This window comes from Erithacus rubecula, assembly GCF_903797595.1.
Source record: "Erithacus rubecula genome assembly, contig: SUPER_Z_unloc_3, whole genome shotgun sequence".
In the NCBI taxonomy this organism is placed as follows: Eukaryota; Metazoa; Chordata; class Aves; order Passeriformes; family Muscicapidae; genus Erithacus; species Erithacus rubecula.
The window spans coordinates 1,015,740-1,036,373 of NW_027635944.1; the positions used below are offsets into that span (position 1 = coordinate 1,015,740).

The 20,634-nt window shown below is 36.3% G+C and overlaps 1 protein-coding gene across 1 annotated transcript in view; it reads left to right on the forward strand.

Annotated features, from left to right (window-relative positions):
• PCSK5 (proprotein convertase subtilisin/kexin type 5) overlaps positions 1–19,999 on the forward strand; it is a 175,844-nt gene extending 155,845 nt beyond the window's left edge. The window contains exons 13-21 of the mRNA XM_079331357.1: positions 3,087–3,223; positions 8,077–8,220; positions 9,947–10,049; positions 10,627–10,820; positions 12,235–12,319; positions 14,267–14,364; positions 14,800–14,929; positions 15,976–16,091; positions 17,824–19,999. Coding sequence (XP_079187483.1) covers positions 3,087–3,223; positions 8,077–8,220; positions 9,947–10,049; positions 10,627–10,820; positions 12,235–12,319; positions 14,267–14,364; positions 14,800–14,929; positions 15,976–16,091; positions 17,824–17,939 — 1,123 coding nt within the window. The 3' untranslated portion in view covers positions 17,940–19,999. The remainder of the gene's footprint in view (positions 1–3,086; positions 3,224–8,076; positions 8,221–9,946; positions 10,050–10,626; positions 10,821–12,234; positions 12,320–14,266; positions 14,365–14,799; positions 14,930–15,975; positions 16,092–17,823) is intronic.
• Positions 20,000–20,634: the final 635 nt, after the last annotated feature.

A 20,634-nucleotide genomic window follows, 5' to 3' on the forward strand; every position in this document is an offset into this window, starting at 1 on the left:
TAAGTTATGTTCTTGAAGAAAAAGATGATGCAATTTTTAGGCTGAAGTGGTGGCAGTGGAAGAGACCATTGTATATTTTAATAAGCATTTTATTCTACGCTGTGTAACATATATGCTTATCTAGACATACATATGGTATGTGATGAGTATGGCACAAAACTCCTCAGAAAGAGAAGAGCAATCTTCTGTTAATGTAAAGCTATTCATTGTAAGCAGCAGCTTATAATTGTATAGTCAATCATGCAGTCACATCCACTCCATGTTGAATGTTCTGTTTCTAGGAAAGGTCCCCTGAGTAATTGAGTAACAGAACTGGCATTCTTTGTGCTTGTGTTAGCAAATAAGTTTTGAAAATTCAGATGTTGTTAACAATTTTGGTGTTTGAAAGCATGTTACATTCATGGGTACAGGTGTAGGATCACAGTCATAAAAAAGTACCAGATTATTCTAGTAACCTTGTTTAAGTATTTTAGTCTATAATAATCTGTAATAGTCAATTAGCATCAGACCATGTCCTAAATTTTATTAATCTGAGATAAACTGTGTCATAAGTGTGTCTTTGATAGAAATTCTGACAAATTAAATTCTGGGTTGGCTGCATGCTTCTTAAAAGATCCTATGCATTTCTTTCTGGATGAGAAATGTACAGCTCAACATTCGATCATTTCATTCATTTATTTAACACAACTTAAAGTGCAATCACTGCAATGCCTCATGGGTTCTTTGATTTGAGAGTTTTGTGCATAAACAAAGCAAAGCAAAAGTACTTGGACCATTTTGGATGTCCAAAATACATACAGACTCAGAATCAGTATGTTTCTACTTTGTTTTTCACTATTCTTTTGAACTGTCTGTAGCTTTTTGACTTATTTGTAGAAACTTTTGTGGAAACACAGTTTGTACATTGAAAGATTCCAGTTTAGACCTTGTATTTTAAAATTCAAATCTTTCCCAAAGAAGTATTCTTTTAAGAAAATAGCACATTTTCTCAGAAATAATATTACCAGATTTTCCCCATTTCCATGGATGGAAGCTTACAGTTTCAGTCACAACATATTTTAGGTAACAGTTTTTAAAAACACATTATGTGGGATTTTTGTCTCTTCCACCCAAAATTATTTAAGATAAATATTTAAATGGAAATCCAACAATAATTCATAATTTCAAAACAAGACACATGTAGTTTTATATAAAAAGCACTATGGGAAATATCAGACTAATTACAGTAAAAATAAAGAGAAACTCATGTTTCTAATGTATATGAATAGGAGCTCAGTGAATACAAAACTTATAATTGCACAGTACTTGTATAATAATATATAATTTAGTTGCTACAATGGCAAAGATAAATACTGGTGCCTTGTTGAATTTAAAGCATGTTTAGAAAGTAATACATTGGCTATCAGAAAACAGCAGTATGACAATTTGAGGAACAGTTGGAAATAATCTACGTTAAATTGAGCATACTTGCGTGCAAATTCTTGTTAATGGAACAGGCTCTCCAGGGAAGCAGTCACAGAACCAAGCCTGACAGAGTCAAGAGTTGTTTGTACAGTGCTCTCAGAGACATGGTGTAATTCTTGGTGTAATTCCTGTCCTTCATAGCACCAGGAGTTGGATTTTGGTGATCCTTACCAACTCAAGATACTCTTATGATTCTGTGATTTTATGTTTGAAATGAGAGCACAAAAATCAGATTTGGGCTGAGCTCTCTAAAGTGCACCAGTCATGTAGGTCCAAACAGTTTCCATTGCAAGGACACAGAGTCCCTGACCCATGCCTGTGACTGACCAAAGCTTCCAGCAAGAACTATGGCATTGCATTCCTAGCCACTGTGGCAGGTTTTAACAGGAATGTATCTACACAGGTATCCTGTTTTCCTGTTTGCTGAACTTTGCAACCTTTTGAGAATAAAGCTTGAAATTAGCTTAGAAAAGAGCAGATTCACAGGACTTTAAATATAACACTTCTGTTGCCTAATGCTAGGTTTTTCTCTGTTTTATGGAAAAGCATTTTTAATTAATTAGATTTTCTACTGCAGACATTCTTGTCTTTTAAAAATATTTAGTCACAGCTATTACCAGTGGAGTTTTCACACATAAAGACCATGTATAAATTGACATACATACATATCTGGATGTGCATATACACACAAATATATAAAATTGCATACATGTCAATATATAGATACATATATATTTTTTAAAGTTGAGCCATGTGACCTTATTGGAGGGAGCAGTCCTACTTTGAGTGCTCTTCTCAGCAATAGTTTTGGGGTACCAAGCAACACACTGTGAACACTAAATAAAAGTGCAAATTCTCTTGTGTCTAATCTCCTGGCAGGAAGGGTCCTCCTTCCCCTTCTCACAGGGTATCACAATCACATTGCAATATCTGAAATGGGTCCCCCTATACTATAAATTATCATAATCCAGGCCTAAGTTCTAATGTCTTCACTCACAACCTAAATAATTAAATTATGGTTATGGTATCAGATGCCATTAGTCTCTCAGTTTTACCCAAACTGTATTCTGTGAAGTGTCTGAAGAGAGTGATGACTTGGTTTTTCCAGGATTGAGGCCATTGTCTCAGTTACTTCCTCACAAGAAGTGATGTATTGAAGCACAATTGTTTCAAATTTAATCATTTTTATTCAGTTTAAACCCCTTCTAACTATTCCAATCTGAAGCAAAAAATTAATGTTACTGAAATTTTCCAACTTACAACTTAGTTGTATTTACATCATGCTGTTAAAGCTATGAAATTTTGTATTATATGCAGTTTTTCCAAGACTCACAAATCCTCTAAAATAGTATTAGCAATTATGGTATGTTTACAATGAATTTGCTTGCCATTTTCTTTTTCATTATAAAAACATGATGGTATGTAAAGACTCTCTTCCATCAAGCAGCAAGGAACTGTTGAATGTGCTTGAAATGCAAGTGAGAAAACCATAATGAAGGATGTTATGTGAAGGTACAGGTGAACAAACTGGCTGATTAGTAAATTATTCAATAGTTTGCACACTTGCATAGCTCCCCAGGAAAGTAAAGTTTGCCTTGAAATAATGTCATCATTTGTTTTAGGCTATTTGATCATTCCATGGAAGGATTCAAAAACTGGGAGTTTATGACTACTCACTGCTGGAGTGAAAAAGCAGCAGGTGATTGGATCTTGGAAATTTGTGACACTCCATCTCAGCTGAGAAATTTCAAGACTCCAGGTAGGACTCTAACATTTATTTGGGCTGTGTGAATTCTGAAAAGTGCTTGCTGTTTTCCACCTTTTATTTACAGCTGGAACATCTCACTGGTTTTAGTGTGAAGCTGGAAAGAGCATTATTCTAAGTTCAATTTATCAATGCACTCTTCATTTGTACTGTTATTTACCTTTTAAGATACATGGTTCAACTTTTATTCTGAACTTATTTCTGTCATTTTTTAGAATATTTTCTCTCAAAAAAATTTAACATATAGATCAGCCTCAATCACTTGTTAATAAAATTGAATGAGAATTTTAATTCTTTATTTTCACTCTGCTTTAGCTGTGTCATGTTCTGATAACCAGTCTCAACTCTTAAAAAAAGGTTCTTTGTCCAGCCACAGATCTATTGTCTTATTGGCTGACTCACTAGTCTGCATAACCTGATTTTAGTTTTTAGGCTTAGCAAACCAGCAGTCATAAGCCAAAATTTGAAAAGCTTTTACACAATATGTGGTTGATAAGTCCCTAATGGAGACCAAGATAAAGTATGATTTTCAAAATTTCTGAGCAGAAAATATTTTCCAGGCTCTGGTAACCTACATCATGGCCAGTGTTATTTAAATGTTAGCTGTTAAATGTGGCTAACTTTAAGTGCAGCATTTTGAAAATCTTTATTATCTTCCCCTAGAGCTCTGAAAGGAAACACCAACACTGGCAGTGTTTTAAATTTCACTTTATCACCACTGATCGCTGTCCACTCATGAAAGGTTCTTAACCAAATGATGTTAAATGCACCACTAAAGGAAAAGCAAAGTTTCCAGTACACTAAAATGGGGTACTGACTAAGTGTGTTTGGAAAAGTTACCTTAGAGTATAAGCAAAACTAATCAGGAATTCAAGAGGAGATTTTGTGTTTGTGGTTTTTTTTAAATTTTCAGTGCTTTAGAATTTGATAGATGGGAGGTATTAAGAATCAAATAAGTAATTTAATTTTATTCAGGTTACTGAAAAGACACAAAAATCAAGTATTCTACTTGTTATTCCTGACACATCCAGTAACATCTCTGGTGTGAAGGACAAGTTAGGGTAGCTCTTCCCTTTGCATGGTCTAGAACCCATTGGTTCACCCAGCAGGTGTGAAGGACAACCACCAAGCAACACATTTCAGCTGTTTCCCTCTTCTCTTCCCTGGCAGACACTTTGCACTAAAAAAGAGGCAGCATGGAGCCATTTTGCAAACTTTTGATGTGGGCAATTCTCCATCTATATTGTACAGTCCTTTTACACCACCAGGGCAGTCTCAAAGTGGCCTGCTACATTTCCAGCTTTACACTGCAAGGCTGGTTCCTGCACACTCCTGCACACTACAACTGCATATATACTTGTATAGGTTTATTGATTTCAATACATTATATATATATATACTCTCTCAGTGCTACAGTAGCTAATCTAATGGAACTGATTTCCTTTCCACCATCAGAACTAATGCCTAAAGATGCAACTGAGGAAGAAAAGGCACAGTGGGGCTAGGGGATTTGAAGAAAATAGGTCTGAAAACTAAGGGGTGGATCTATGAAGGAATCCTGCTGAAGAGCTTATCCTCTACTTTATTTTAACCACAATGTGAAACACTGCTTGAGACTAGTTTGGTTTTTATGTGCATTTGGTTTTCACAAGGTGCAGTGTGGTTGTGAATTTGGATCCTGGTTCATTGTATACTGTCTAGTAATGTATCCCCCATCTTTCTAGAGAAGTGGTTGCCCTCTGATGAAAGCTGTCCAGTAACTCTTCTGTTCAAAAAGATTTGGAAGTACCTGCCATATGTTAGTGGTGGATAAATTCAGCTGTTTGGGCATATCGGGATTAGTCTCTGCACTGAAGAGAACATGAAGTAAACAAAAGGTGCTTAAACATAATTTATGCCTGGTGCCTCTCCAGTTCATGGTGCCTCTCCAGTTTATCACCATATCCTGCAGTTTATCACACTGATATCATCATCATGCCTGTTTCCTGTTTGTGTTCTGTGCATGTGTTTGCTCAGCTCTTGAAAGGTCTTATAATTAAGAATTGCCATTTTTCCGTAAATTAAAAAGAAAGACCCAACATGTCATCATATCCCTGCATTGGCAAGGTAATACCACATCTGTTACCTGACAAGAAACTAAGAGTCCAGTTCATAAAAGTAGTGCATGTGATTTCTACATTTAACTCTGTAGAGTTTATGGAGGTGGATGTATATTTGCTCTGAAACATTGTGATATATGCTTTCTTCTATAGATACAAAGTGGGGTGTTTGTTAAACATCCTAAATGCAAGCAGTGGAAGGAATATTCTAGCCAGACTAAATGATGGAATCAGCCAAAAGTGGGGAAAGAAAGATTTTGCCTTAAATGTACATAATTTTTAAATTCACTATAAAGGTGTACATGTAGTATATATACTTAGTTATTGAAATAGTTTCATTGTGCAAATTAAACCCACCTTGAGGCAGTCTTCATTTATTTGCTGGCAAGTCACATGAATTTTTCTCTTCCTTATTTACTGAACCATTCTTAAAAGGCTGCTGATCTCCTGACATCTACATTGCTCCACTTGCTGCCCTTTTGCATTATTATATATATCCAGCATAACAATTCTTCCTGCAGTGATCTTGTATATGTGTAAAATCCAAATGCAATATGCTTTGTCTTAGGAGCATCTTTACCTGTGATTATTTGTAGTGAGTTCTTGAAAATACTCTTGCTGGTGTTCTGGGAGCTTTGGCTCATAAAAAATGAGGATAAAAAGATCTGAATAACTTAGCAAAACATACTTTTTAAAAATTGCATCCAATGTATTATGGCTTGTATGTGTAGAAGTGGTTTAAAACAAAAAAAAAAAAGGCAGAGACTGGACATGAAGAAGCTCTGTCTTTGAAAGTTGTAGAGGTGATTGCATATCTGGTTAAAATTTATCTCCCTTTTTTAAAAAGAAAAGTGCCATCAAGGACACGGTTGGATCAGTCTAAGGAACATTGAGATGTAGCTTGATTCCCACATCTTTAGAGGAAGAAAATAGATTATTTGGGTCTCTTTAATCCCATGGATCTTTAAGAGCTACATATCTGTGGGTAGGAAAAGACAAATTGAAAACGAAGTGTATCCAGTTTCACAGCCAAGGTAATTAGCCAATAGTTAGGCAGCAGGTCTGGTAGATTGATCAGCAGTTAATTTTTAAAATCAAGACCAAATGTCTCTTTGGAGGAAGTAATAATTCAGATGTGGAAGGTTGAATGGTACTGTGTGACACAATTGCCACATGATATAGTCTCTGGTTTGTAGTTTCTACTCAAAAGCTTGAGCGTAGAGCAGTGAAGATTTCATATGAAGTGTAGAAATTTTTGTCTCAGAAAGATTAAATTGGACTGGCAAGATACATAGAGATAACAGAGATTGCTATCTTCAGCTCTAGTATAAACTATTTAAAAGAATTTGTTTATGATCTGTCAGGTAGTGCACTTGCCTCTTGTTGCTTACTGCTAGAAATATGCATGTGCAAGCAGAGAGACACTTATCTTTGTCATGTGGAGGCTACCAGATGACACTGGGGAAAATACAGAAAAACACTTGTAAAGGTCAAATTAATTTGATTACACTGATTGAAAAAAGTGCAAGTGAACAATCTTTCAAGTTATTGAGTATCATTAAAATGAGAGAAGAGGAAATTGCTTGAATTCAATTTTACAGGATGTATACTACATTATTTTCTTGGGAAGCGTCATACCTGGATTACATTTCTCATTAAATAATTCTCCTTATGAGGAGTCTTAACCACAGAACAGCCTCTAAAACAAGGTCATTCAAATTCTCCCTGCTTCTCTGATTTCTCTTTGTTCTAATGAAAATTTGGCATTTACAACTAGCTATTCTAGCACAGATACACATAACCAAGATGATGGTTGACACCAAACTTAGGTTGCAGTATCAAGTTACCTTTTCAAGCAGGGATGTGGTTTTCAAGCATCTTTGTTTTAGGCATTATTTAAAGCCTGAGTGCTTTTGTTCTTTCTCCAAATTTATTCACCTGGTAGCATAGTGAGAACCTCTTTATGTTCTGACAGCATGAATTGATGACTTGATACACCTTTATCACTTTATTCTTCCCCAAAAAACTTATGAAGAAGTCAGATAATGCTTCAGGTGGCTGGACAATTTTTTTCTGTCTTCACTCAAATATTAAGAGAATAAAATATTAGTGATGATTGCAGACAGTACAGTGGTATATCTGCCAATTAACTGGCACAAATAAATTAGAAATTATTCTGGTTTGAGGGGGACTCTGATGTTCTTTCATGGAGATTTTAGAGAAGGTGTTTCTTGTCCATGAAGTTGTGTCCTAAAATTCAATGAAAGGTACTCTTATGTAACCTCTTTCTTAAGTCAGAATTCTGAATGGAGCTAATTAGGTAAATTAATTAATAATAATTAATAAGAAATTAATTATTTGAGCTGCCAAGCCCAATTAATAATTACTATGCAATTAATAGTGTTCTGAGGGGGAAGTCAAATCCAGAGCAAAACCACCTTTTGCAGTACCATGTACATATTCCAAATAACTGTATGCCCAGATGTTTTGTCTGTTCTTTATATTGTTTGGCCCATGGTGCAAACCTTTGCTAGACCTACAAGAGATTGGAGTGCAATCAAAATACAATGTAAATGTCTGATTGAAGAAAATATGCTTTCTAAGCTTACATTAAACCAACTGTTGCACTTACTTGACAAGCAGTGTCTTCCATACCTACTCATAACAACTTGCTTAAAGTGACATGTTTTTGCAAGACACAGAGAAGAGAAGTAGTTCTGAAAACAGTTTTATAATACTTAATTCCAGGCAAATTGAAAGAGTGGTCCTTAGTACTCTATGGAACATCCATCCAGCCTTACTCACCAAGAAATGATTTTTCCAAAGTGGAAAGAGTGCGCTCTAGTCCAGTTGAAGACCCTACAGAAGATTACACAACAGATGACTATTCAGGTGTGTACATTCACTTACTCTGTTTGTGCATTTACTGAACCCTTAATGGCTTTAAGGATGACCTGAGAATCTGCATATGTAAAATGTTCAGTGAACATTTTCACCAAAGATGAGAAGTGTTTGTTTTGTAGTTGAAAATTAGGTGTTTGAGTTTGCCTGCATAGAGTTAGATATTTTTAAGGTACACTTAACATGCTATGAAGAATGCACTGTTTTACATATAAGTATATAAAGCTATATATACTTATGCATATATATATATGAGAAGAACATTATCTTCTACATCTGTGTTCCCTGATCCTTGTAGAAGTTTTTCAACCTTAGAGCTAGATTTTTAACACTGCAAAATAAGTCAAGATGGAAGTTTCTTACATGTAATCCACCATTAGCAGTACCATGTGATGAATCTGAAGTATATCTCTGGCCAGCAAAAAGGAGGACAAAGTTCAATTTAGTATTTTCTGTTATTCCATTCTCCTTTCGTAGCATGTCAGTCGCAGTCTCTATTTTAGATGGACAGCTATGGAACTCCTTGTTTTGGCAGGTAATGAAACACTGCTATCTCTGCTGTAAAGGTCATTATCTTCTTAAGTTTTTAAATAAGGCAAACCCAGCACATTTCATTCAGGAGAAAGCGGTGATGCTGAAAGTTTTAACTTCACTCACATTCACTGTTCACTTGCACAAAGACAAAACTTGATGCTTCTCCCATGGCAAGAAGGATCTATTTGAAAATTATAAGAGCAAATTCATAAAATATCTTAAGTTGGAACAGATCCACAAGCATTATTATCAAGCCTAGCATGAGTGCAGGTGAGATGGAAGACTTGGGAATCAGTGAGTACTAACTCAGATTTCTGTAACATGTAGCAGCAGAAAACATCAGGGCACTGGTGTCTGGTTCATTGGGTCATGGTGGCCACTTGGACCAGTTGATACCTACTCAGGAACCAGAGTAGCCACTGAGTATGATATTCATCTTTTATGTTGTCCTTCTTTTTGTATGTTATTTTGTTAATCACTCCTAATAATGAATTACAGAAGTCTTTGCACATTTCCAAATGAAACGAGGATGCCTTACTTGTTTAAAAAGCTTGCCTTTTCTTCTGAATTTTAAAATTCAAATCAAGCAGGTATTTATGAAACCTCCCTGTCCAGCCATCAAGGAGCCACTCTGGCAGTCATACTCTCAACACCTGAGCTAGGACCAAGGCCCCTTCACAGCTACACCCCCCACACTCACATAATCAGACCTCACTAGCTCTACTCCAGTTTTCCTATAGCAGTCTCAGACTTCCCAATCCTTAATCTTAAACTAATCTTGGTGCATAACTGAATTTAAAAATAACAGCTTGAGCTGAGTGCTTCTGTGGAGAGACCCTGCACAAGGGAAACCTTGGGCTTTTATATCCTTACAGTTTAAGTGCATGAAAATCTTGGGGTCTTTGGTTCTTGCTGTGTCTCTACATGTTCAGTCACCTGACTGGTGACACAGGTCCCCGTGTTGTTTTTTATGCAAAAGGTCTGCACAGCCTCTTGCCTGGAGTTTCTGCCACCCAGATCTCAGTCTTGAGCTCACAGTGCAGGTAACAAACTCAGCTAGGTCTAATACTCAACACAGGGAAACAGAGTAATTTCATACTGCAATGAAATATTTTGTTTTAAGGTGTTCCTTAAAAGAGGAGGTTTAATCCCTTTCCTGCTCTGCATTCTGTTTTTATTACAGGTCCATGCAATGCAGAATGCAGTAAAGTAGGGTGTGATGGGCCAGGACCAGATCATTGCACTGACTGTCTGCATTATTACTACAAATCTAAAAACAACACAAGGTAAGAGAAAGAGAAAAAAGCAAACTTTACTTCATAGATTTCTTACATATATCATAACTTTCTTCTTCTCTTCATTGCAGTCATGGATAATTCATTTTCCCCTGATTTTGAGAAATTTTCTTTGGAGTTAAAAAAAAAAAACCCAAAGCCCTAGCTAATCAGGATTTAAAATGCAGCTTTGAAAAACCCTTCTCTGATTATATCCCTACCACTTTCTTTTCCTTTTTTTTTCCATAATAAGCTTTCTCTGTATATATATATATATATATGTATTTCTAGACTCTCACAGCTACTACAGAGGACGTGATTAAGTGAACAAGATAGGAAGATTTTACTGAAAAAATTATGCAGTAGACTGTCTGACAAGACATTTTTTGGTGAGATAGCATATGTAGGGACACAAATGCAAGAGAGTTCAGCTTGATGCAGTGCTTTGAAGGGTTGTATGTTAGTAGACACGTGGTCATTAGAAAAGCAGCAATGCTGAGGAATATTTCTGCTTTGCAGTCGTGGTCCAGGAATGTGGTGGCAGGTTATTTCATTAACAATTCTGCCTTCTCTTCCCTGCTGTCTGCAGGATCTGTGTTTCGACCTGCCCACCTGGTCACTACAATGCAGACAAGAAACGATGTAAAAAATGCTCACCCAATTGTGAAACCTGTGTTGGAGGCCATAATGACCAGTGCATGACCTGTAAATCTGGCTACTACCTGAATGAAGTAACCAATAGCTGTATTACCACCTGCCCTGATGGGTTTTACCTGGATAAGAGTTAGTATTGCTTGTTGGTTTTGTGTTGTGGGCTACACAGTGTGATCTGGGGAGGTTGCTGGAATGCTCATGAGCAGGACAAGTGTATGTTGCTCTCTTATCCTATTCCTTTTATTAAATTGTTGCCAGGTGTGATCAAGAATGTTCTGATTCATCTTCCTTTATTTTAAAAAGCCTACTTATTTTAGGCTGTCTTTTCAGCTGGAGTAACAGTGGCAGAACCAGGGCAGTTCCAGAGCAAGTCAGAAGGACAGAGATGGTTATCACTGCTTGGGAGAGGCACAGACAGCACCCACTGTGACCATGGCTCCCCATTCAGCCAGATTATACAGCACCAGAAGTGAGAGCTGAGACACTGGCCGTGGCCAATGAGCCAGAGCTCTAGTTAAAACAGGCTCTTCAGATGTAACATGGTTACAAATAATGGTTCTGACAGACCTAAGCACGTCCAGAGTGGTGTGACTTCCCAAGAGCAGTAAGCCTCAGCCATGATAGGTACCTGCATTCAGCTTCCTGTGATTGCCAAGGAGATTGTCCATGTTTAATTCCCCATTTTGGCTAATAAAAATACTTAAATGTTCCAATATGCTTAAAACTACAGTGACTTTTGTTATCTTTAGACACTTCTTAGAAGTGAAATATGTTCTCAGGAGCCTTGTTCATCTGCTTTCTCCAGCATGAAGCTGTGTGTTTGTTTTTGAGAATTAGTAAAAACAGATCCTACTTTAATTTTTTCATGTTAACTTGTGAGAACTACAGTAAAGAGAACTCTTTTCCATACAAATTAAGATGGATAAAGGAAAATCTGGCATTAAATAGGGAAATAAAATTTTCTTCTCTGAAGGGTATATGTCACTGCATAGAAAAGGCATAAAGAGAGCAGGGCTAAAGAGAGAGAGACATTTCTTAAAGAAGGGATCTCTAGAGATAAAAAGACAGTTGTTAAATAATTTATGTATTTGCTATGTTAACAGCAGATCTGTTTATGCAGATGTGTCTTTTAGCACCAAATCAGGAAGACAGGACAGACTGCTTGCATGAAAAGGGTAGGATTGCAGGACAGTCTCCAGAACACATGGCAATCATTAGTGCATATCACTGCTATATGAGAAGGTGACTTAAGGCCATATTATAAATAGTGAATGTGAATTTTAAGTGTTTATGAAAAAATGTAATGACATTAAAACATATTTTTCTCAGGGTGCAGCTATAACTTCAAATGTATGGAAATATTGTAAACCATTCAATATTTAATGGAAAAAGCTAATGATGGGCAGAATTTCACTGTTTTAGTCTAGCTTGATGTTGATGTCAAACTAGAAAGCAGTAAGTCATGCAGTAATATATTCCTACAATTTTATCAAACAAAACGGACCAAGCTTTTGTGGGCTACTTTCTCTTTTTTCTCTTGTAGATAAAATTGTTTGTCGAAAGTGTAGTGAAAACTGCAAGACCTGTGTTGAATTCCAAACCTGCACAGAATGCAGACATGGCCTAAGGTAAGGAAATTATGTATGTCTTTAAGCATAGTGTCTGAAGAGGTAGACAAGGCTGTAGATGCACAATGAAGAGCATCAGATAGCTGTTTAACCTTGCATGGCTCTCATTTCATCTGTTTAGTCTGTAATAGTGATCCTGTGTGCCAGTTTGGCTGACAACAGATTTTTCATTTGAGGTAATGGCCACATTTGTGTGGAAAGCTGGCTTCTTCAATTTTTGACCTACAGTGTGTCAGGATAATTCCAGAAGTAGAGCTAATGTATCATATTACTCTTTCTGATTCATTCATGTGTTAGTTAGAAATTATTTTGTTATCTTTCATTTCTTCATGTATCCACTCATTCACTTACCTCAAGTACCTGAGGCTCAATTCTATTACAGGACAGTGATCATATATTTTAAACAGCAGGGAAATTATTTCCTCAGAGAGGAACTTAATTATTCTTAAAAATTATATGTAAAACATACAAAGCAGCAGTACACACTCCAAGCTCTTTTATAAAGAATAACCTTTTGATATGAGTAGCAAGAGTCAAAAATCTTATATTCATGACAGACTATATGCTGGCTTAGTGCCACAAAAAATATGAATATCTGTAGGTGTTCTTTTGAATACAAGGATTGTGTTGTGGTTTAACACTGAGGTTTCATGTGCCATCAAAGTGCATTTTCATCTCTTAGTAATAGCTGAACATTTGCTTCTAGAACATCAGTAGCTGGATTCCTTTATTGAAATTGAAATATTTTAAAAAAATTTGAAACCTAAGCTTCATGTTTTCTTGTGCAATTTTAGCAAATGGAGTGTCATCTTAGGTAACATTTTTTAAAAATGTGTGGGTATAGCAAATAAATGGAGCCTTTCAGAACATGTATTTCATATTCCACAGTTGTTCCATACTTTCTGCATTTTCTTGGCAGAGTTATCAGTGAGCAAGGCCTTACTTGAGTGGGTGGGTCTTGAGAAACTTGGATTCCAAATTTACTCCATTACTGGCCCATTAAATAAACTTTGACAAATTATTTTGCCATCTATAATAACATGATAATGCTATGCCCATTGTAAAGTTCTTTGAGATGTGTCATTGAGGAAAAACAAGGGAAAAGCAGGGGTTGTGAAGTTTTGTTGAATTACTAGTTTGTTTTCTAAACTGGGACTGAATACACTCTTGAAAATTTTCAGAACAACCTGGCTGTTGCTGATTCTGATCTGTGAAAACATGATTAGCACTCAGAGTGGGCAACCCCAGAGCTGATGACCATTTTTAGAGAAAGTGTTAAATTGGATGAATCCTGAGGTTCCACAGAGGGTGGTAAACATGCCAGAGAAGTCCTGGTTTAAAAAAATAATTTCAAATCAACAAACAGACAAGACCCACACCCCCAACAAACTGCTATAGGCACCATTGAACATGAAAGCAATAAACAGCTATGTTAAGGAATACATGAAAATGTGACTCTTTATGCTGTTTCTTTTCCTCTGTTACTTACATTTTTGTGCTCTCTCAAAAGTGCCTGCAGGCAGAATACCTCCATCTGTAATTTCAGCAAATCTCACAAGCCCCACAGAACTGGCATTCAGTTCACAAGTATCTTAAGATTTTTTTAATGCTGACCCTGTGCCAAATTCCTCATGAATAATTGCATTTTATATGCCTGAGTTTTTAATGCTTCTTGTCATTGTTAATTTCTTGTCTGTCCCCTATTACTTGGTAGCATTTACAAAGAGTTTGTAAACAGCTTCTGTATTTCACCATGGGCAAAACTGCTTTGTATTCCCTCTGTAAGTTGGTGGTGTCTCTAAATTTATGGAATTTGGCCAGTGAAGGAAGCAAATGAGTTGTAATATATGGGTTGCTCTTTGAAAGAGAATGACTGGATTGGGCACAATCTTTTTGTGCTCTGCTGCCATTACCTGTCCTGTGCTTTTTTTTTCCTTTTTACAACAGTTTGCATGGCAGCAGATGTGCTGTCCACTGTGAAGAAGGGAAATTCCATAATGGCAGAGAATGTGAACCCTGCCACCGTTCCTGTGCAACCTGTGCAGGTACCCACTGACATTTGTCTGCATCATTCTCATTACTGTATGATTTTACCTCTGATTTTATTCCACTATATCACAGTTATAGTATAATGTGATTGTTTACATGTGAATCCTTCATTCTTTTAGTAGCTTTTAATTGCATTTTAAGCTTGGCAAGCTTCTTTCAGATAGCATAGAAATCTAGGTTTTTAATTGAAAGAGTTCATATATTCTTCCTTTTTTTTTTTTTCTTTTTTTTTTTCAATTTATTTATTATTTTAGTAGAACTTACTACAGTTTCCAGTAATGCCTTCCATTTTCTTCCAGGGATGGAATAATGGCTGTAGATTCTGTGGGAGCTTTAGAACTGCAGTCATTTATTTCACAAAAAGATTCACTGAAATGTTGTAATTGTTTATTTTAACAATGTACCTTCTAACAATTTCTCTTTGGACTAAGGTGCTGGAATAGATGCCTGTATAAACTGCACACAGGGTTACTTTATGGAAGATGGAAGATGTGTGCAGTCCTGTAGTAGTGGTTATTACCTTGATCACTCCACTGAAAGTGGATACAAAAGCTGCAAAAGGTATGATCCCTGGCTGATATATCTGGTATTTGGCAGTGTATTAGCAGTTACTGAGTTGGAAATGATCATACTTATGAGAAGATAAAAGATTATTGACTTCAAAACATACACAAAATACTTAATGCTAAGTAATGAAGGAAAATATCATCTTTGTTGTTGTTGATATTATTATTATTATTATTACTATTATTACTATTATTATTATATGATTTCTATTCATACAGGTCCTATAATTTTTTTTTGTATTTGTGTGTGATCTTCACTTTAAAACAGCTTGTAGTGAGTACATTTGCATAGAGGTGTAAAATTTATAAATCTGATAGAGGATCTGTCCTTCTTAATAGCAAACAAAAATAATCAAACTACATTTTTTTTTCATTGTAAGTTAATTACTATTTATAAAGAGCATTTCAGTTCTTCCACTGCATATTCATAAACAGCACAGGTATATTCTAAGCTACTGTCCAGAATATCTTACCTGACTCAAGTGTACAAATGGCTGGATAAATCTTGGGCAAAGTAGTGCTGTGCAAAGAACATTTTTTCTATTCCATACTTTGTTGAACAAATACCATTTGTTGCCCTTTGGAATCATTTATTACTGACTCAGATCCGAGTTCAGGGCAGGAGGGGAATCACTGTGTGTTTCAGTGGATTCCACATAAAAAGACAATCAGTACTAAAGGTGAGGGAGTGAGATGGATGATGAAGGGACTGGTCAGTCATTTCTGCCCTGGAGCTTTAGTTCATGCCTTTCTGGCACATGTATGCACCACCAGCTTGATTCTTTACTGGTTATTTATTCATAGTTCCAATCCACTAGAATAATGCAGCTGTGGAGTAAAAACTCTGGAATAGAAGCTGATGGAAAGAAGCAGGAGTGAGTTGCAGAAGTAGTGAAGTAGTATCATAATCAGTAGTAGTAGTATTATAGTACCTTGTACCTCTAGAAAGAACAAACAAGCCCTTTGCAATACAGAAGAGGTCTCCTCTGAAGTCTTGCATTTGGTGAGGCCAGAAGACCAAGTGCTGCCATTGTCTTCCAGGTGTGATGCCAGCTGTTTGGACTGCAGTGGCCAAGGAGACAGGAACTGTACCAGCTGCCCAAATGGCTATAACCTGGACACTGGTGTCTGTGTCATTGGAACAGTGTGCAAGGATGGTGAGTGCAAGTCTCTGAAAAATCCATTTTACCATTGACAGCTCCTTCTTTTATCTGTATTGGGTTGGGTTTACCTGCTTTTCTTCTTAAGTAAAGTCTACATTACTTTTTAAATTGCTCAGGTGTATGAAAAGCAGAAATTTACATTTGCTTGTGCTGGCAAGTTTTGTCACATCCACTTTACCTGAATTTTCCTAAAGTAATTTTATCCTTTGCCAACAACCTACTTTTCCTTCCTTAGCACTTGTTCAAAAGCCATTGCTTTCAACAGATTTTTATATGAGGACCCTAGAATTCTATTAATAGAGCTACATTTATCTATGTTACCACTTTAAACTGTGAAAATGCTGGTAAGTAAAAAATTATTTAAAACACCCACAGGATTTTCTTGACATATGTGAAAAAAGTAGTGACAAAAAAAAGGATTCTGAAATACAGACCCTACAATTTAGGATGGAGATTTGAACTTTCTCCAAATCCACTATGCAACCAAGATAGCCTTCTTATTGCACATGATTGGCTTAATTATTCACTAATATTAATTCCTTTTAAATGTCACAATTACAGAAACACTTAGATAACACTGTGCTTCCCTAAAAATGTTACCATGTGAATTACTTTTAAATAGAGCCCAACAAGTGCAATCCAACTGGAAAATATCAGAACAAAGTCTGGGAAGAAACCTGACATCAGATATAGTAAAAGCTAACAGTGACTCTTGGGTCCATCTTATTTCCACTGGATTTACTAAGAGTTAAAGAAGACTTAAAATAGAAAAGAGCACAGGTTTGAGTCTTATTTCTGTGGACCTTTGCACTTCTTGTTGAAATATAGGCTTCCAAACTTTGAAAACTGTCATGTTCATTGTAAAGTTACATTGCAGATATTGGTAAACTAGTGATGAGCCCTCTTCTGTCTGGACATTGGAAGAGTTACTGTCTAAAGCAAGTGCAGAAGAGGACAGATATAGATAGACAAATTAAGTGTAATGCTAATATGGTATTGCAATTGATTTCTGCAATGCAAATGTTTGAGATACCAATTTGGTCTTTAATGAATAAATCCATCTTCATTGGTGAAGCCTCAGCCACATACACCAAGGTTCCTGAGGGTGAGGATGTCCCATCTCAGTAGTGTCACCCACATTCTTCCAAAAGCAGTTCTCATGGAAAGACAGCACGTGGATGTGCAAGTCTCCAGGCAGTTGCAATGTGTTCTCAGCAGTCTAGGCTAGCATGGAAAGGCCAGGAGGGTTTGGGCTTTTTTATTTTTTTTTTTCTGTTAATTTATGAAAGCAGAGATGGTCTCATTTCAATGCCTTACAGTCAGCTCACTCTACAGGATTTGCATTTCTGTTGAGAATGTTTTATTCTTTTTCTGTGGTTTGATTGTTTTATTCTTTTCATTCATAAAAATTGAGTGCAATTTCCTTTGCTGTGAATATCACTGTGTTCTAATTATTCTCTTTCTAATCTTTTTTTCCTTTTCATAAATGGATACCAATCATTCCCTGTTGGACCACACAATATCTCTTCCTGAAAAAAAAAAAAAAAAAAAATCCTGTTGACTGAAATTCCTCTTGATGGACCAAATTTCCTACTTGCTACCTGCTCCTGAATGGTCTCTTCAACCAAATCTGCATGTCTGACCAATTAAACCTTCCTCCATTGTACACGCCGTGCTCTCCAAACCTTCAACCTCCCCTCCTTCTCTTGCTGCTACCCTCTGGAAGCCACGGAAGAGTCCTGGGCCGAGGGAGGATTCTGTATGCTGGTGAAAAAGAACAATCTCTGCCAGAGGAAAGTGCTTCAGCAGTTGTGTTGCAGAACATGTAAACAAAAGGGGTGAACTGGCACCTCCCAGCATTCTCCTCCTCCTGTAGACTTACAGATTAATCCGTATTACTGAAAAAGGAAAAAAAAAAACAAAAAAACAAAAAAAACCAAAAAAAAAACAAAAAGAAAAGAAAAAGAAAGCAAGCCACCTTCTTTCTCCCTCTCCCCCCTCTTTGTCTGGGGAGATGGTGAACTGTTTGTTGGAACTTAAATGGAAAAACTACAACACGCCTACCTTTCATAACTGGGTGTCTAGAGCTGAGCATCCAGGATCACAGAGTCAGTATTGTGTGACCAAAGCATTTGATGCCAAAATTAACATTTAACTCTTGATTTGATTTCCTGTCAACCTTAGGATTATTCCTGTTTTTTGAAGGTTCTTTTTCTTCCCTTCTTTCCTGCTTCTTTCCACTTCAAGATGTTTAAAGAGTGTTTCAAAAATACAACACAAGTTTACATGGATTAAAACTAAACAATACAAAAAAAATTGCATTAGTCTTTTTTTGTGCTGTATGTATTGACAGGGGGAACTTGAGTTCCTGAGGGGATCAGAAACATCATTAGTGCAGGACTAAGTTCTGCCCCTTTTGTAACACTATTTTTAAAAATGGAAAGCAAACATTTCTGCACACATTTCTTTCTTACTTCCTCTGCTGTATGCTATTTTTTGTATCACATTCTTTATGTATATATGTTTGCCCAAAATGTGGTTTTGGTCATATAGATTACATTTTTAGACAGGTGGCTTATTAACAGATATGCTAGGATTTTTATTTTATTTTTTTAAATTGTCAAAGCTATTTCAAATAAACATAAGAAACCCATTGTTCCTGTAGTGGACAAATTTAGAATATACTACTTCTCTTGATCTGCATAAGTGAGAGTAATGTATATGCTCAGAAGTTGGAAAACATTGCTAACATGTAAGAAGTATTCATAAATTATTGTTGTCTTGTAATGTTCATTTAAAAAGGGGATATTATCATACAGATATGTGGAACTATTTCATAGTGCCCATATGTAAATGCCAGTGTGACTATATACGACAGGATGTGTTTACAGGACTGGATTTATAATTGTGCCAAATACACCTCTAGGAAAAATTGCATATAGGGCAATAAATCAGTGGTTCTCTTGGAGCCGTGATGGGCCTGAATCTGCTTTTAACTGCTCACAATAGAAATTCCAGCAGGAATAGTCCTGCTAACTCAAATGGAGTTACCTCACTGCAAAATAGTCCTGAGTAATAAGAGAAGTGGCCCCAGCCTCACTCTTTTTCTACCCAGGCACATGCCAGTAAAAATTTCTGTTTAATTTGTCTTCATCAGTTTCATTCAGCATACTATTCAAAAAACAGCCATTTCACAGAAAATGGAAAATTGAACTTCAAAGATACTGTTTACTGGGGATAATACTTAAAACATGCAAAGTGTCTTTCTCAGTTAGCTTTCCAGGACATGCAAACAAAATGGATTTCAGCTGTTCAAGCACGTAAATCCTGGAAAGTAAAGGGGATCAAAAATTACTGTGGATGTCAAACAGACTAATTCAAACCTTTAGAGCTACTGTCCTCTTTAGCAGAGAGCAGATAAATTATTTCAGCCTGGTTCAGTATGACAGAGTGCAGTCAAGCTCCTTTGGTGCCCATTACAAATTTCCTGATAAACATTCAAATTTGTGTAAGTTTAACTACTAGTCTGTTACTGCCTCATTTCTCAGTATAACGTGTTTAAATAGAACATAATGCTTTCAAAGTTTAAGTTAATATTATATATGTTATATATAAATATATATTCACTATTGAGATTTAATTATGTAATGGATTGTAAAGAATCTGTTTGGATACTTACAAATGTCTCTAACACTATAATAGAGAAGAAATTAATAACTTTGTTTTCTTTAAGAAAAACTGACATTGTTTTAACAAAATCCATTTTTACTGAAAAAAATACTGTACATGTGTAAAATGTTCAGTTGGTATTTGTAAAATAGGGTAGTTCTGTTGTAATTGATACTGGCCAAAATCAATGTTATTCCATATTTTATTTTTTCTATTAAATTAACCTAAATTCCTGTTCTTTTGGTCTGGAAAAACATGTTGATCCATATGTTAAACATCTTTGTTGAAGGGCATAGGTACCTCTGTGGTATAGAGCACTTAGATACCTGGGTGTTTAATTTTATTACAGACTTCTTCTAGTTCAAGTGATGGAGTTGATGATTGCAGAAATACCTGTTTTACCTGGAGATCACCTTTTGTGTAGTAACAGTACAGCCATATCTGCACCCCAGTGTAACAATGTTGACTTCCTCTGACCTGTAAGGGTTTGTGATGGGTGTAATCTGTTACATGTTCAGGATTAAAAAGCAAGTTTTGTAACTACCTATTGGCTCAGGCAGTTAAGAAGGAAGTTTCATCTTTGCAGTCATGTAAAGTCCCAGAGGCTCAGTGGAGAGCAAACCAGCAGTTTTCCCAAGGGCTCATATGTTCAGATTTTTAAGCACATTTGAGGCCATGTAAAGAATTTCCGGCAAGAAAAAACCCACCACTTTTTGGCCTCAGACATCTTGTTGTCACTGACCTGGTTTAGCATGGTTTCAAAACAAGGAGTTAGTCATCATTCCCAGAGTTTCCCTGTCAGTCCCCAGAATCATGCATATGTGGGATGGCACATTCTGAGCAGTGGTTTGGTGAGACCACACCTGGA